Below are 16,224 nucleotides of genomic sequence, written 5' to 3' on the forward strand. Positions count from 1 at the left end.
TACTGCTTTTCACCCACAGACGGATGGACAATCTGAGTGGATTATTCAGATACTTGAAGATATGTTTAGATGTTGCATTCTTGAGTTTGAAGGTACATGGGAACGATTCCTGCCATTGGTTGAATTTGAGTATAATAATAGCTTTCAATTGAGTATAAAAATGGCACCTTATGAAGCATTGTACGGTCGTAAATGTCGAACACCTTTGTATTGGACTGAGCTTAGTGAGAATAAGATTTACGGAGTCGATTTGATTAAAGACACTAAACAAAAAGTGAAAGTGATTCATGAAAATCTGAAAGCAGCGTCAGATCGTCAGAAATCATACGCAAACTTGAAATGAAAAGATATTGAGTTTCAGATCGGGGATAAAGTGTTTTTGAAAGTATCTCCGTGGAAGAAAATACTTCGATTCGGTCGTAAAGGCAAACTAAGTCCAAGATTCATTGGGCGGTATGAGATTATTGAGCGTATTAGGTCGATTGGTTATAGATTGTCGTTGCCACCTGAGTTAGAAAAGATTCATAACGTATTTCACGTATTGATGCTTTGAAGATATAGATTTGATCATTCACATGTTATTTCCCCGGCCGAAGTTGAGATTCAGTCAGATTTGTCGTACAGTGAAGAACCGATCCTAATTCTAGCTCGTGAGATCAAAGAATTGAGAAATAAAAGAACAACATTACTGAAAGTTTTATGGCATCGACACGGGGTTGAAAAAGCTACATGGGAATCTGAAGATGCCATGAGAAAGAAATATCCAAACCTATTCACTGGTAAGATTTTCGGAGACGAAAATCCCTAAGGGGGGAGAGTTGTAACCGTTCGGTTTTAGTTAAATCAGAATAGTGGTTTTGAAACCATAAATCTAAGGTCGTAAAATTATTTTAATATGATTTTTTGTGTTTACAGCATGTGAATATGTATGTGTGAAAATTTCGTGAGCTAATTTTATCATTTAATAACTCAATTTGAGAAAAAAGACTTAATCGCGTAAAATGCAAAAGTTGCATTCTAGTTGATAAAGGTGTCTAATTGCTACGGCTTATTACATGAAAGGTCCTTATGTTGTTATTAGACTATTGAAAGTGGAAATTGACATAAATGGGTTTAATAAGATGGAATATGATGGCTTTTAATTAGGGTTAATTTTGTAAATTAGTTATTAAGTTAATATTAATAAAAAAATCAAATTTACTGTCGTCTTTTAACCTTCCTAGCCGAAAATCAAAAGAAAAGAAAACAAATAGGAAGCTTTAGTGGTTGACCATGTTGAAGTTCAATTGAAGGTTCGTTTTGTTCCGTTTTTAATGATTTTTACATTTTTGAAATCGTTGCTTCGAACACTAACTAGCCCATGCCTGAATTTTTGAATTTATTGCGGATTTTGTGATTTTTAATTATTGATAGCTTGAGATTTTTGAGGTTTGATGATGAAAAATAAATCTCTGATGATAGATTATTATGTTTAATTAAGTGATTTTTGAAAAAAATGCTTATTAAGGATTAAATTGTGAAATTTGCAAATTTAGGGGTAAAAATGTGAAATAAATGAAAGATATGGGCTTATATGAACTAAGGGAATATTCGGCCAAGCATGTGTATAAGGAAATTTTGAGTATTTTATGTTGTTATGAAATAACGACTAAATTGTAATAAATGTGAAAGTTTAGGGCTAAAGTGTAAAAATGTCTAAATATGTGTTTGTGGATGAAATTGAATGAATTGAGGAATAAAAGAGTTAATTTTGAACGTATATAGATCAATAACGAAAGAAATCAGATTTTAATTAGGGAAAATCAAAAGTTATCGAGTAATCGATCCAATTCGTCTATTCCGACTACGAGGTAAGTTCATATGCAAATAATGTATTTAAATTGAATTATATGCGTTTACTTGCCATTGATTTGTTTTGAATGTTCAACAAGAAATTACAAGTAAGAAAAGATGAAGTTGTACGAACCTGAGGAATAGTATAGGATACAAATGTCATGACATTAGGTTATCGAGATGTGATTACATGTAAGACCATGTATGGGACATTGGCATTGTATTGAGATTACGTGTAAGACCATGTCTTGGACATTGGCATCGTATTGTGATTTCATGTAAGACCTTGTCTGGGACAGTGGCATCAATATGTATTTACATGTAAGACCATATCTGGGATATGGCATTGTACGAGCTTATGTGATTTTCGAGTATCCTTAACGATTTCGAATGGTTCAATGGGAAAAGTCAAGTTGAGAAAGATTATGTGAACGAGCTAAGTGATTCAGGTACGTATGAGATTCATACGAGCATTTAGATGAGAAGTAACTGATGAACTTACATGTGAATGTGAATAATTATGCATTGAGAAAGGTTTGTGTTTTGCTTATACATGAATTACTTATTTGATGGATTCAAATATGATATTGAATATGTGTACAATGAAAAGGTCTGTGTAATTGAATGTGTTAAGCTATGTTTAACATGTTTGAATTGATATGAATATGTTTATATGATAGCTTTATTTGTATATGGCTTACTAAGCTTTTAAAGCTTACTTTGTGTGTTCTTTCCATGTTTTATAGATCACTGAAGCTAGCTCAGACATCGAGGATCATCATAAACTATCATTATACTATCAACTACTTGTTGGTATTTTTGAAGTCTTGTATACATGGTGTATGGCATGTATGGCGAGTAAGTTGATGATATGTTTGGTGTTAAGATTTTAGCCATGAGATTTGGGTTACTTTTGGTTAGAAATGTTGATATGTATTTGGTCCTTAAAGTTGGCCTAAATGATGTGTTTGGTAACTAAGTTATGTGATGTCTATAATGCTTATGTGATGGCTTAATTATAGGATATTGAAATGGTAACTTTTTTGGCATGATATAGATGATAAGGAATTGATGAAACGCATTTAGTTGTTATGCAAACTTAATGATTTGAATATATTGAAATGGTATGTTTTGGTTGTGGAAATTAAGTAGTTGATATGGTTTATTATGAAATGGTATGTTTTGGTTGTGGAAATTAAGTAGTTGATATTATGAAATGACATGAATTGTTGTGAATTGGCATGTTTTGGCTGTCCATATTTGTGATGAAATGATACCATTTTGATGGCTAGGTGAGCATGAGAAAAGGGTGGCAAATTGGCCTTGCAAATGGCCTATTTTTGTCCACACGGGCAAAGAATCGAGCGTGTATCTTAGTCATGTGCGATAGACGATCATGTTACCTGGCCGTGTGTCCCCTGGGGTACCCTTCGATTTAAAGGCAGTATACCTAACACGGCCTAGACACACGAGCGTGTCTACTAGCTGTGTGTAGCACATGGGTTGGCACATGGGCATGTGGTGGGCCGTGTGACCCAAGTCAGTAACCCCCATTGGATTTCACATGGGTTGGCACACGGGCGTGTCCTCAGCCATGTGGTGCAAGTTAGTATATATGCCCAGTTTTCACACGGCTCGTGACATGGGCGTGTCTGGTAGTCGTGTGAGGTACACAGCTTGTTCATATGGGCGTGTGACCCTAAAAAGGTAGAAAATTTTATAGGTTCTCAAAGTTTGTGAATGTTATCGGTTTAGTCCTGAACCACTTCTAAGTTTGTTTCAAGGTTTCACAGAGCCTTACAAGGGACATTCTAAATGTTTTGAATGGATTTTGAGTATGAATGTATAAATGTATGTGAATGATGTGCATTATCTGTTAATTCCTCGTAACTCTATTCTGGTGACGGATACGGGTTAGGGGTGTTACAGTCTGTGTAGACTCAAGCACCTATTCTAATTCAACCAGGGTATGAGAAGGATTATATGGTGTATAATGATGCATCTCATAATGGTCTTGGTTGTGTTTTGATGCAAGATGGTAAGGTTGCGTCCTACTCCTTGAGATAGCTTAAGCCTTAGGAGTGTAACTATCATTTGAAAGTGAAAGAGATGGACGTTCCTAAGATAGCTTTTAGGACTCGGTATGGTCATTATAAGTTCCTTGTAATACCCTTTAGTCTCACGAATGCTCTGGTGGTATTTATGGACCTAATGAATCAGGTATTTTAGCCCTACCTTGATTAGTTTGTTGTGGTCTACATTAACAACATCTTGATCTATTCCAAGTCTGAAGAAGTGCATGATGAACATATGAGAGTGGTTTTGAAGATTCTCTGAGAGAAACAGTTATATGTCAAACTAAGTAAGTGTGAGTTCTAGTTCCACAAGGTGATGTTTCTGGGACACGTGGTATCAGCTGAGGGTATCCGTGTTGGCCCAAAGAATATTGAGTCTATCTTGGACTGGAAGGAACCTAAGAATCTTAGTGAAATCTAAGTTTTATTATAACTGGTCGGCTATTGTAGGATATTTTTGGAATAGTTTTCTTTGATTGCAACTCCAATGACCAAGTAGTTGAGGAAAAGTGCACCTTTCAAGTGGACTTTAGAGCAGCAAGAGAGTTTGAAAAGCTTAAGTCTGTGTTGACTCAAGCACCTATTCTGATTTAGCCAGGGTCTGAGAAGGATTATGTAGTGTGTAGTGATGCATCTCATAACGTTCTAGGTTGTATTTTGATGCAAGACGGTAAGGTTGCGGCCTACGCCTCGAGATAGCTTAAGCCTTAGGAGTATAACTATCAGTTGAAAGTGAAAGAGATGGACGTTCTTAAGATAACTTTCAGGACTCTGTATGGTCACTATGAGTTCCTTGTAATACCCTTTGGTCTCACGAATGGTCTGGTAGCCTTTATGGACCTAATGAATCAGGTATTTTAGCCCTACCTTCATAAGTTTGTTGTGGTCATCATTAACAACATCTTGATGTATTCCATGTCTGAAGAAGAACGTGATGAACATTTGAGAGTGGTTTTGAAGATTCTCTAAGAGAAACTGTTATATGCCAAACTAAGTAAATGTGAGTTCTGGTTCCACAAGGTGATGTTTCTAGGTCACGTGGTATCAACTAAGGGTATTCGTGTATGCCCAAAGAATATTGAGTCTATCTTGGACTGGAAGAAACCTAAGAATCTTAGTGAAATCTAAATTTTATTAAGACTGGTCGGCTGTTGTAGGATATTTTTGGAACAGTTTTCTTTGATTGCAACTCCAATGTCCAAGAAGTTGAGGAAAAGTGCACCTTTCAAGTAGACTGTAGAGCAGTAAGAGAGTTTGAAAAGCTTAAGTCCGTGTTGACTCAAGCACCTGTTCTAATTCAGCCAGGGTTCGAGAAGGATTATGTAGTGTATAGTGATCCATCTCATAACAGTCTAGGCTGTGTTTTGATTCAAGACGATAAGGTTGCGGCCTACACCTCGGGACAGCTTAAGCCTCAAGAGCGTAACTATCATTTGAAAGTGAAAGAGATGGACATTCCTAAGATAGCTTTCAGGACTCGGTATGGTCTCTACGAGTTCCTTGTGATGCCCTTGGTCTTACGAATACTCCGGTGGGCTTTTTGGACCTAATGAATCAGGTATTTCAGCCATACCTTGATCAATTTGTTGTGGTCTTCATTAACAACATCTTAATCTATTCCATGTCTGGAGAAGAACATGATGAACATATAAGAGTGGTTTTGAAGATTCCCTGAGAGAAACAGTTATATGCCAAACTAAGTAAGTGTGGGTTCTGGTTCCATAAGGTGATGTTTCTAGGACATGTGGTATTGGATGACAGTATCATGTCGGCGGAAAGAATATTGAGTCTATCTTAGACTTGAAGAAATCTAAGAATCTTAGTGAAATCTAAATTTTATTAGAAATGGTCGGCTATTGTAGGATATTTTTGGAATAGTTTTCTTTGATTGCAACTCCAACGACCAAGTAGTTGAGGAAAAGTGCACCTTTCAAGTGGACTGTAGAGCAGTAAGAGAGTTTGAAAAGCTTAAGTCCATGTTGACTCAAGCACCTATTTTGATTCAGCCAGGGTCCGAGAAGGATTATGTAGTGTATAGTGATGCATCCCATAACGTTCTAGGTTGTGTTTTAATACAAGACGGTAAGGTTGCGGCTTATGCCTTGAGACAGCTTAAGCCGTAGGAGCGTAACTATCAGTTGAAAGTGAAAGAGATGGTTGTTCCTAAGATAACTTTCAGGACTCGGTATAGTCACTATGAGTTCCTTGTAATGCCCTTTGGTCTCACGAATGCTCCGGTAGCCTTTATGGACCTAATGAATTAGGTATTTCAACCCTACCTTGATCAGTTTGTTGTGGTCTTCATTAACAACATCTTAATCTATTCCATGTTTGAAGAAGAACATGATGAACATTTGAGAGTGGTTTTGAAGATTCTCTAAGAGAAACAGTTATATGCTAAACTAAGTAAGTGTGAGTTCTGGTTCCACAAGGTGATGCTTCTAGGTCACGTGGTATCAACTGAGGGTATTCTTGTCTACCTAAAGAAAATTGAGTCTATCTTGGACTGTAAGAAACCTAAGAATCTTAGTGAAATCTAAATTTTATTAGGATTGGTCGACTATTGTAGGATATTTTTGGAACAGTTTTCTTTGATTGCAACTCCAATGTCCAAGAAGTTGAGGAAAAGTGCACCTTTCAAGTAGACTATAGAGCAGCAAGAGAGTTTGAAAAGCTTAATTCTGTGTTGACTCAAGCACCTGTTCTTATTAAGCTAGGGTCCGAGAAGGATTATGTTGTGTATAGTGATCCATCTCATAACGGTCTAGGTTGTGTTTTGATTCAAGACGGTAAGGTTGCGGCCTACATCTCGGGACAGCTTAAGCCTCAAGAGCGTAACTATAGTTTGAAAGTGAAAGAGATGGACATTCCTAAGATAGCTTTTAGGACTTGGTATGGTCACTACGAGTTTCTTGTGATGCCCTTTGGTCTTACGAATGCTCCGGTGGGCTTTATGGACCTAATGAATCTGGTATTTCAGCCATACCTTGATCAATTTGTTGTGGTCTTCATTAGCAACATCTTAATGTATTCCATGTCTAGAGAAGAACATGATGAACATATGAGAGTGGTTTTGAAGATTCTCTGAGAGAAATAGTTATATGCCAACTAAGTAAGTGTGGGTTCTGGTTCCACAAAGTGATGTTTCTAGGACACGTGGTATTGGCTGATAGTATCGTGTCAACGTAAAGAATATTGAGTCTATCTTAGACTTGAAGAAACCTAAGAATCTTAGTGAAATCTAAATTTTATTAGGACTAATCGGCTGTTATAGAATGTTTTGGAACGGTTTTCTTTGATTGCAACTCTAATGACCAAGCTGTTGAGGAAAAGTGTACCTTTCAAGTGGACTGTAATGTAGCAAGAGAGTTTGAAAAGCTTTAGCCCGTGTTGACTCAAGCACCTTTTCTGATTTAGCTAAGGTCCGAGAAGGATTATGTGGTGTATAGTGATGCATCTTATAATGATCTTAGTTGTGTTTTGATACAAGATAGTAAGGTTGCAGCCTACACCTCGAGACATCTTAAGCTTCAGGAGCATAACTATCCAACCCATGATCTCAAACTTACTATTGTTGTTTTTTCCTTCGTGATTTGGAGGCAGTATCTTTATGGTCAGAAGTGTATCACCTACACGAATCACAAGAGTCTTAGGTATCTCCTCACCCAAATAGAGTTAAACATGAGGCAAAAGAGATGGGTTGGACTACTCAATGATTATGATTTTACCATTGAGTAGCATCTGAAAAAGGAAAATGTTGCTGCCGATGCACTAAGTAGAAAGTTGATGACTAATTTGAAGGCGATGTTCGCGAGGTTAAGCTTGATTGATGTTGGAGGTTTACTTGCAAAGTTGCAAGTGTGGCCTAACTAAATGGATGAGATTCGATCGAAGCAATCTGTTGATGCATCTCTCTTATCTCATTTCTAGTAGGTTGAGGAAAGTAAGGCTACCAACTTTAATCTTAATTCTATTGGATTTGTGTGCTTCTGTGGGAGATATTGTGTGCCCAATGATCGAGAGTTAAGGCAGTCCATACTTCGGGAAGTGTATAGTAGCCCATACGCTATGCATCTTGGAGGTTATAAGATGTACCATGACTTGAGAGAATTGTATTGGTCGCTAAGGCTTAAGCATGATGTAACCGAGTATGTGAGTAAGTGTCTAGCATGCCAATAAGTAAAGTCTGAGCATTAGTTCCCATCTAGTTTGTTATAGCCTATTCAAATTCCACAATGAAAGTGGAAATGTGTGACCATGGATTTTGTTACTAGGTTGCCTTTGACGCCTACTAAGAAAGATTTAGTTTGGGTTATGGTGGATCGACTGACCAGGTCAGCACATTTTCTGCGTATCCGTACTAACTATCCTTTGTATAAGTTGGTGAGGTTGTACATTTCAGAGATTGTGAGACTTCATGGTGTATCATTTTCAATAATTTTCGATCAGGATCGTCGGTTTACATCACAATTTTGGAAAAATATGCACGAAGCTTTATGAGCTTGATTGAACTTTAGTACAACTTTCCACCCACAGTCTGATGGGCAATCTGAGTGAGTTATACAGATTTTGGAGGACATGTTGAGGGGTTGTGTGATTTACTTCAGTGGTAGTTGGGATGAACACTTGCCATTAGCCGATTTTGCATACAACAATAGTTTTCAGTCGAGCATTCAGATGGCTCCTTATGAAGCATTGGATGGTCGCAGATGTCGTACACCTCTATGTTGGACTGATTTGGGGGAAAATAAAGTATTTGGTCCAAATTTAGGGCAAGAAACTAAGAATGTGGTAAAACTAATTTAGGATTAATTGAGAGCAACATCTGATCAACACAATTCTTACACCAACTTAAGGTGGAAAGATATTGAGTTTAGTGTTGGGGATCAAGTCTTCCTTACCGTGGAAGAAAGTAATGAGGTTTCAGTTCAAGGGCAAGTTGAGTCCAAGATTCATTTTACCTTATAGATTTGTTGGATGGGTTGGACCAGTGGCTTACCAATTGGAGTTACTTCTGAAGCTGGAACGCATTCATGAGGTGTTCATGTTTCTATGTTTAAAAGATATCGTTCTGATCCATCTCAAATGATTCTGATCTTTGAGGTCAAGGTGAGACCTGATTTTTCATATAAGGAAGAACCAATTCAGATTTTGTACAGTGAGGTCAAGAAATTGAGGAATAACCAGATTCATCTTGTGAAAGTTTTAAGGTGAAAGTTTTTTTGACCAAGTAAATTTCAAGGATGAAATTTATTTTAGGGGGGATAGAGTTGTCATGCCCTATATTTTATTTATTTATTTGCACTAGTCCATGACACAAGGGATTAAATAGCCTAGTGTTTAGGTGTGAGAATTTATTCCTAGTGGTCCCAAGTTCAAGCCCTGACCGCCTTCGGACGTCCTAACATCTAGAGTGTGAATATTACAGTAAAAGATATATAAATGAGGTGGTATCCATAAGTATATGGATCCAATTGTAAAATAGTTACAATAGAGTAGGTGAATACTCTGAGGATCGTACCCAAGGGAGGCTAGTGCTAAATCTATTTTAACCTAAACACCAAAATATCTAATTAGTATTCAAAATAAGTTATAGTACGAAAGTAAAAATAAACAGAGTTTTAAAGATTTTTATAATAATAAATTATATAAAATAAAGTAATAAATATCAAGATATTGAAAAGTAGAATTAATCAAATCTAGTTATAGGAGAGATTAGCTCGCTTTGGTAATCTGCATTAACTATTGCTTTGGGTTCCTTGTCAATGAACTAGTCACTATCTCGACAGGATCTTTTGATCTTCCACTAAAATAATGATTCAACAAGGACTACTTATCTTTTGACCTCACAGCCCAGATTGGCATGAGGTTAAGGAGATCACGAATGGGTCATACCAATTTTGGGTTAATTCCCACCTTAACAACTTTCTAGGGTCATCAAGCCTAGGGTTTGTTTCATGTCCTTTCTAGAACAGTTGATCCATTGAGTAACCCTACAAAATTTTCAATTCATCATACCTCCACTCACTAATCCCCCATAGAGGGATTAGTTTCCCATGGTGTTTGTAAATAATATAAAATCAATATAAAAGATAAATATAACAAGTGAACCTAAAATATAAGATTTAGGAAAAATCCATAATGTCTGATTGTATTCACAAATCAGATCTCTCAGAATAAAATAAAGACAAAACATAAGGAAACTAAAACCTAAGAAAAAGAGAAAAACTAAACATAACTTAAGAGAGAAATTCTAAGCTAAGGAGTTGGTGTCTAAAACAGGTGCCAAAAGAGCTTATTTATAGATTTTTGGTGGTCGTCCTCTTTAACCCTAGGTCAGCTGACATTCATGAGCTTTAAGTTGGATTGTACTGACCAAAACGCCCATACCTTGTAATTATTTCCTGTCCAAAGTCTATGCCATGGCACACCAGGACCTGTGTCGTGACACAATAGTCAATATACTCTTCTTCGAGGTGTCTTTAGGGGTATGTCACAACATCGAAGGAAGTCTCAGAATTTCTTCATTCTACTCACTATGTTGCGACATCACATACTCTGCGTCATGACATAGTGATCAGTATTAATGTCGCACGCCTTTTAATGGTCTCCTGCACACTCATAAAGTGCGTTAGCTCACCCTTCGGCCTCATTTTTCCCCTAAGGTCAATAAAAGACTTGATTTGCACATTTTATTGAACTCTAACAAAACTAGATAAAACATAATTAAATCCTAATGATAATGCTTAATTTCAAGCTCCTAGTGGAAAAACTAGTTTAATTTGCTACACAAAATTATGGCAGATCAAGTCCCCATAATCTCACCTTTTTGATTAAAATTTTGACAACTTAGGCTAGTGTGAATACCCTTTCCATCCAATCCACATCTTTCCATACTCGGGATGATTCTTTCCTTGATTACAAGGTCAACATTCATCCTTTTCACTCCTATGATCCCCTTTCCATGGCTTTGTTCCCTCAACATACCAAATTTCCTCCCTTACCTTACCTTGGTCAGCCAGGCACCTACACATATCTATTTCACTTTTTGTTTTTTTATTTTTTTCTCTCCTACCCTCTTTTTGTTGTCCACCACCTTGTTGCTTCCTATTTCTCACTTTTTTGTTCTATTTCACAACCTAAGGCACCCTTTTCTTCTCATTTCTCCTCCACTCCACCACCACATAAGGCCGCCGCAGTTCCATCTCATCACCACCAAACCACCGCCTCAACTCCGCTACCGTCACATCGTAACTGCATCGCCACTGCCGTTGACCACTACCAAAAATTTTGAATGTAACACCCCTTACCCGTACCCGAGGTCGGGATAAGGTACGAGGCGTTACCGGACAAACATACAAACATTAAACTAAAATACAGGCCATAAAATTTCATTCATATTTCAAAATGTTCATTCACTTACACATAGTCCCTTATTTGAGTCTACGAAGCCCAAAACATACTTTAGAAAGAGTTCAGGACTAAACCGAGAACATACAAAAATCTTGAAAATTTCATGCTTTAAGGCTCCACATGCCCGTGTCCCAAAGTCGTGTTCCATACACGGCTGAGACACATGGTCGTGTTTCTGCCTGTGTGGAATATACCTAGGCTATTTTCCAAGCTTTGGTCAACCTTAATCTCTTACACACTTATACAAAATCAAAAGCATATAACATGGTATTCATTTAATGATTAAATATTCTCAATTAAACCACAAACATAGCATTTGTATGTCATCATACATGTGTCTCTCATACTCATTTTACCTTGTTTATTAAAGTACCACTTATACATTTATACCAAGATTACCATCTTACCAAATATCTTCACTTAATCATCAAGCATTCATATTTAAAACTAGATCATATCTTTATAAAATACCACAATTCAGATCATAAAATAACATGTTTGCTCGAAACATTTCAATTCAACTCCATACCCAACAAGCATTACATTGAGACTAGTCATATATATATATATATACATGTCATGATACATATCATTCTCTTCTGCTTTTCTTATAAACACATATCATTTATTTCATTATATCAATATTTCATATACCATAGTTTCCATGTATTCCACATATATTTATTTTCCTCCTCCTCCTCTCCATTCCACATCCTTAATGTACATAGCATCCTTGTAAGTACGATTTCACAATTTACTAATAAATTCTTACATCAAACTATCCACACGAGTCATAGTCACTTACTTATTTATAATTCAAGCTACCGAGCTCAAAATTAAGATCCGTAAATTTCCCCTAAAATTAGACTCACATACCTTTCCACCATAAAATTTTCATAATTTTTGGCTTAGCCAATTAGTACAGTTTATTCATTAAAATTTCCCTATTTCACTTTTCGTGATTCGACCTCTCTTCACTAAAAATTAATTATCTCACAAAGAGAACTCGGATAATGTTCTTGTTGATTTATCTTGAAAATAAACTCATTAAAGATTTTAAAAATATAAGTTTAATCCTCTAATTATTTTTATCCAAATTTTTTTGATTTTCCAAATTTAGAACAGGGGATCACATATTCATTCTGAACCAGTCTCACAAAAACATAAATATCTCAAAATATAGAACTGCTTTTCTTGCTCTATTTCTTTGATCTGAAAAGAGACTCATTAATGTTTAATTTGATATCTCATTAAGTCTCTGATTCAATTTCTACTATTTTTGGTGATTTTTCAAAATCACATTACTGCTACTGTCCAAAACAGTTTTATTGCTAATTCACTCTTTCACACTTTCTTTGTATTAACCTCATTTTAACATACATATTACAAATCATTTTCACCACATTTCATACATCACAAGTATAGGCCCATGATCACAATGTAACCATAAAATCATCCTCATGTATAACTTACTTGTTTATAACATTACCACCTCCTGGTCACTTAATGAACATATCATTCACATAACCAAGTTCCTGCACTTATTCATCACAAAACTCACAAAGCAATACATAGAGAGTCTCCCGTTGAACACTTCGGATCAACCCTTGATACTTGGTGGTTTCAGCACATAGTCCACCCATCATATAGTTCGGTTCTCTTGTACACATGGTGAACACTCAGTACCACCCATGTGACCTAGCCAATTTATCTCGTAGCTCTCTTGTCTACATGGTGTCCTTCACCTGGAACCACGCATGCGACCTAGCTACATATATTCCGTAGCTCTCTTGTCTACATGGTGTACACATAGTATCACCCATGCGACCTAGCTACATCATAATGTCTTGTAGCTCTCTTGTACACATGATGTGCACTCAGCACCATACATGTGACCTAGCTACATACTATCTGTATCATCCAATCTTTCCGAAGGTTCAACCGGGATTTCTCTCTTTTCCAACAATTTCACCAATCAAGTAATTATCCACAAACATATTTCCAATATTATTATAAAATATCATAATACAAGTAATATTGATGTATTACTTACATATAAACTTACGTCTCATTTAATATCAAGGCAATAACATTAAATTACACATTACCTTATTAAAAATCATATGAACTTACAATTTCCCATAATATCCATAATCATAGAAATCACATTTATGTATGATAATTCAATGCACTTCATTTACCATAGACATATTTTTAAATCAATTCATAAACTTGGCACCATAATCATTTAATTTAACATAATTCAATTAATTCACTAAATTTAACTTTCAAATATAAATTACAAAGATTATTGTTGTATTATTATCATATCAACTTACATACTTTCAAAACCTCGAAAATCATAGTAAATATATCAATTTAACATTGAAACATGCATAAATTAATGCTTATTATACATATGAACTTACCTCGATACTAAAACGACTATTTTACCAACTTTCTCAATTTTCGATTTTTCTCTCATTCTAGGTTCAAATCTCATTTTCCGGGATCTAAAACATCATATTTTATTTATTTAATTAATGTACTATTCAAAACAGTCCTTAACTCAAAATTTTACAAAATTACAATTTTGCCCCTAAACTTTTGCATATTTACACTTTTGCCCCTAGGCTCGGGAATTAAACTTCATCCCTTATTCTTATGTTTCATGACATGCTGATCACTTTTCCCTTCTATGGCAACATCAAATTCTCACTCTAACATAAACTTATGACTATTAGGTATTTTTACCGATTAAGCCCTTTTACTCGTTTTCACTCAAAACCGAGTAGCACAAGTTGTCTAACATAATTTAAAACCTCATATTATATCATAAAACAGCAAAATAAACACATTTCACCTATGGGTATTTTTCCAAATATGAATCCTAGCTTAAATTATTGCTAGAATAAGCTTAATCAAATTACCGAGATTCTAAAAACGTAAAGAACTTGAAAAACGGGGTTAGAACGGACTTACTATTGAGCTTGGAAAGCTTGAAAACCCTAGCCATGGCTTCCCCCATGCTAATTTCGTCCTCCATGAAAAAGATGAGTCAATTTTGGCTTTATTTTCCCTTTTTATTTCTTTTTATTACCAAATGACCAAAATGCCCTTCCTTACTAAACTTTCAAAAATTCCATCCATGTCCAATTTTTGTCCATCAATTAGAAATTGGTAAAATTTCTATTTAAGACCTCCTAATTAATGTTTCAAAGCAATTTCATACTAGAAACTTCTAGAATGCAAGTTTTGCAACTTATTCAATTTAGTCCCTAACTTCAAATTGAGCACTTTATGCATAGAATTTCTTCACAAAATTTTCACACAATCATGCAATCATATCATAGACCTCAAAATAATTATAAAATAATTATTTCTATCTCAGATTTGTGGTCTCGAAACCACCATTCCGACTAGGCCCAAAATCAGGATATTACATTGAATCTTTTTCTTTTCTCCTCTTTTCGTAATTAATTTCTTTAATCTCTCAATTCTAATATTTGTTCATAAAAAGATTATTCCACATCATATTTTCTATCTACTTATTTTTATATCATGTTATTCTCTAATTAGTGACTAATCTTCCTCTCTAATCAACATTTCGTGGGAAGTGTTGAGCCCTTTTCCCTCTGTTATTATATAATTATTCTAACGTATAATGAGATTGAAGGATTATTTATCTAAGTAACACATTCTAATACATGTGAATGGTTTAGCCACAGAGGCTCGAGAATCAAACTCGTCCATTAGAAGTTGGAATTAGAATCATTGTGATTCGATTTACAAAGTCAGGTGTGGTGATTTATTTTGATAAAAATAATTAATATTATATTTAACCGAGATAGAATTATATATGATAAATATTTAATTAACATTTAAATAAATCTCTAAAAAGTGTACTTGAGCGAATATGTAAAAGTATCCGTATGGATTTGTAAAATTCGGGAAAGGAGGATTTCAAGTAAGTGTTTCCAAAACTTCAAATCTATGATGAAATACGCAATTGTGTGATTTTTATATAATAAATGTTGATGTGTAATTTCCTAACACTCATGATATGTGATATATGGAAATTTTGGATAATACATGTAATAGCCCGTTTTTAGTCAAATCGGAACAGTAGTTTTAGGACAAAAAATTTGAGGTCAAATTAATTATTTTATTATTATTTTAATATCTACAGTATGATTGTATGATCGTGTGAAAATGTTGTTAAGAAATTTTATCATTTGAGTGCTTAATTTGATAAAAATGACTAAATTGTATAAAGTGTAAAACTTTAGTTCTTTTAGCTAAAGGTGTCTAATAGCTATAGAACCTTAAAGTGAAGGTCCTTATGTGATAATTAGACCATTTATAGTATGAGTGGACAAAGATGGACATGAACTAGGAGAATTTTTAAGTTAATAAATAAGGTTATTATAGTAAATTAATTAATAAAGATTAATTAAGTAAAACAAAACCCACATTTTTGTTCATCTTCTTCACCTAGCCGAATGTAAGGAAGAAAATACACCATTTTTGAGCTCTTGAAAATTCGATCATAGTTCACCTTTGCATTTAAGTTTATTTTTGTCTCGTTTTTAATGATTTCTATGTTTTTGAAATCATTGTAGCTTAATCTAGCTAGCCTAGGGACTATTTTACAAAATTTTTAAAGGTTTAGGGTTTTTCCATTGATGAATCTATGTGTATTTTGATGTTTGATGATAGAAAATCTATGCTTTTTGTTAGATAAACAACATTTGTAAAGTGATTTTTGACAAAATTGTCATTTACGATTAAATTGAGAAATGTTGAAATTTTGTGGTTAAATTGTGAAATAAATGAAAAATATGGGCTGCTAGGGACTTAATTGAAATTTTGCTAGCATGGGTATAAGTTGAATTTCATGAAT

At 34.9% G+C, this 16,224-nt stretch overlaps 1 protein-coding gene across 1 annotated transcript; it reads left to right on the forward strand.

Moving 5' to 3' along the window:
• The first annotated feature begins 4,649 nt into the window (after positions 1-4,649).
• Positions 4,650-6,996, forward strand: LOC108465303 (uncharacterized). The gene is made up of 3 exons (XM_017765625.1): positions 4,650-4,760; positions 5,066-5,422; positions 6,478-6,996. Exons 1-3 carry the CDS (start codon positions 4,650-4,652, stop codon positions 6,994-6,996), a joined length of 987 nt encoding a protein of 328 aa, XP_017621114.1.
• Positions 6,997-16,224: the final 9,228 nt, after the last annotated feature.

This window comes from Gossypium arboreum, chromosome 12, assembly GCF_025698485.1.
Source record: "Gossypium arboreum isolate Shixiya-1 chromosome 12, ASM2569848v2, whole genome shotgun sequence".
In the NCBI taxonomy this organism is placed as follows: domain Eukaryota; kingdom Viridiplantae; phylum Streptophyta; class Magnoliopsida; order Malvales; family Malvaceae; genus Gossypium; species Gossypium arboreum.

Coding starts and splice junctions, on each gene's coding strand:
- LOC108465303 (XM_017765625.1), top strand. CDS start 4,650: ATGGACGTTCTTAAGATAACTTTCAGGACTCTGTATGGTCACTATGAG. Junction 4,761..5,065: donor TTATGGACCTAATGAATCAG/GTATTTTAGCCC, acceptor CGGCTGTTGTAG/GATATTTTTGGAACAGTTTT. Junction 5,423..6,477: donor AGTTCCTTGTGATGCCCTTG/GTCTTACGAATA, acceptor CGACTATTGTAG/GATATTTTTGGAACAGTTTT.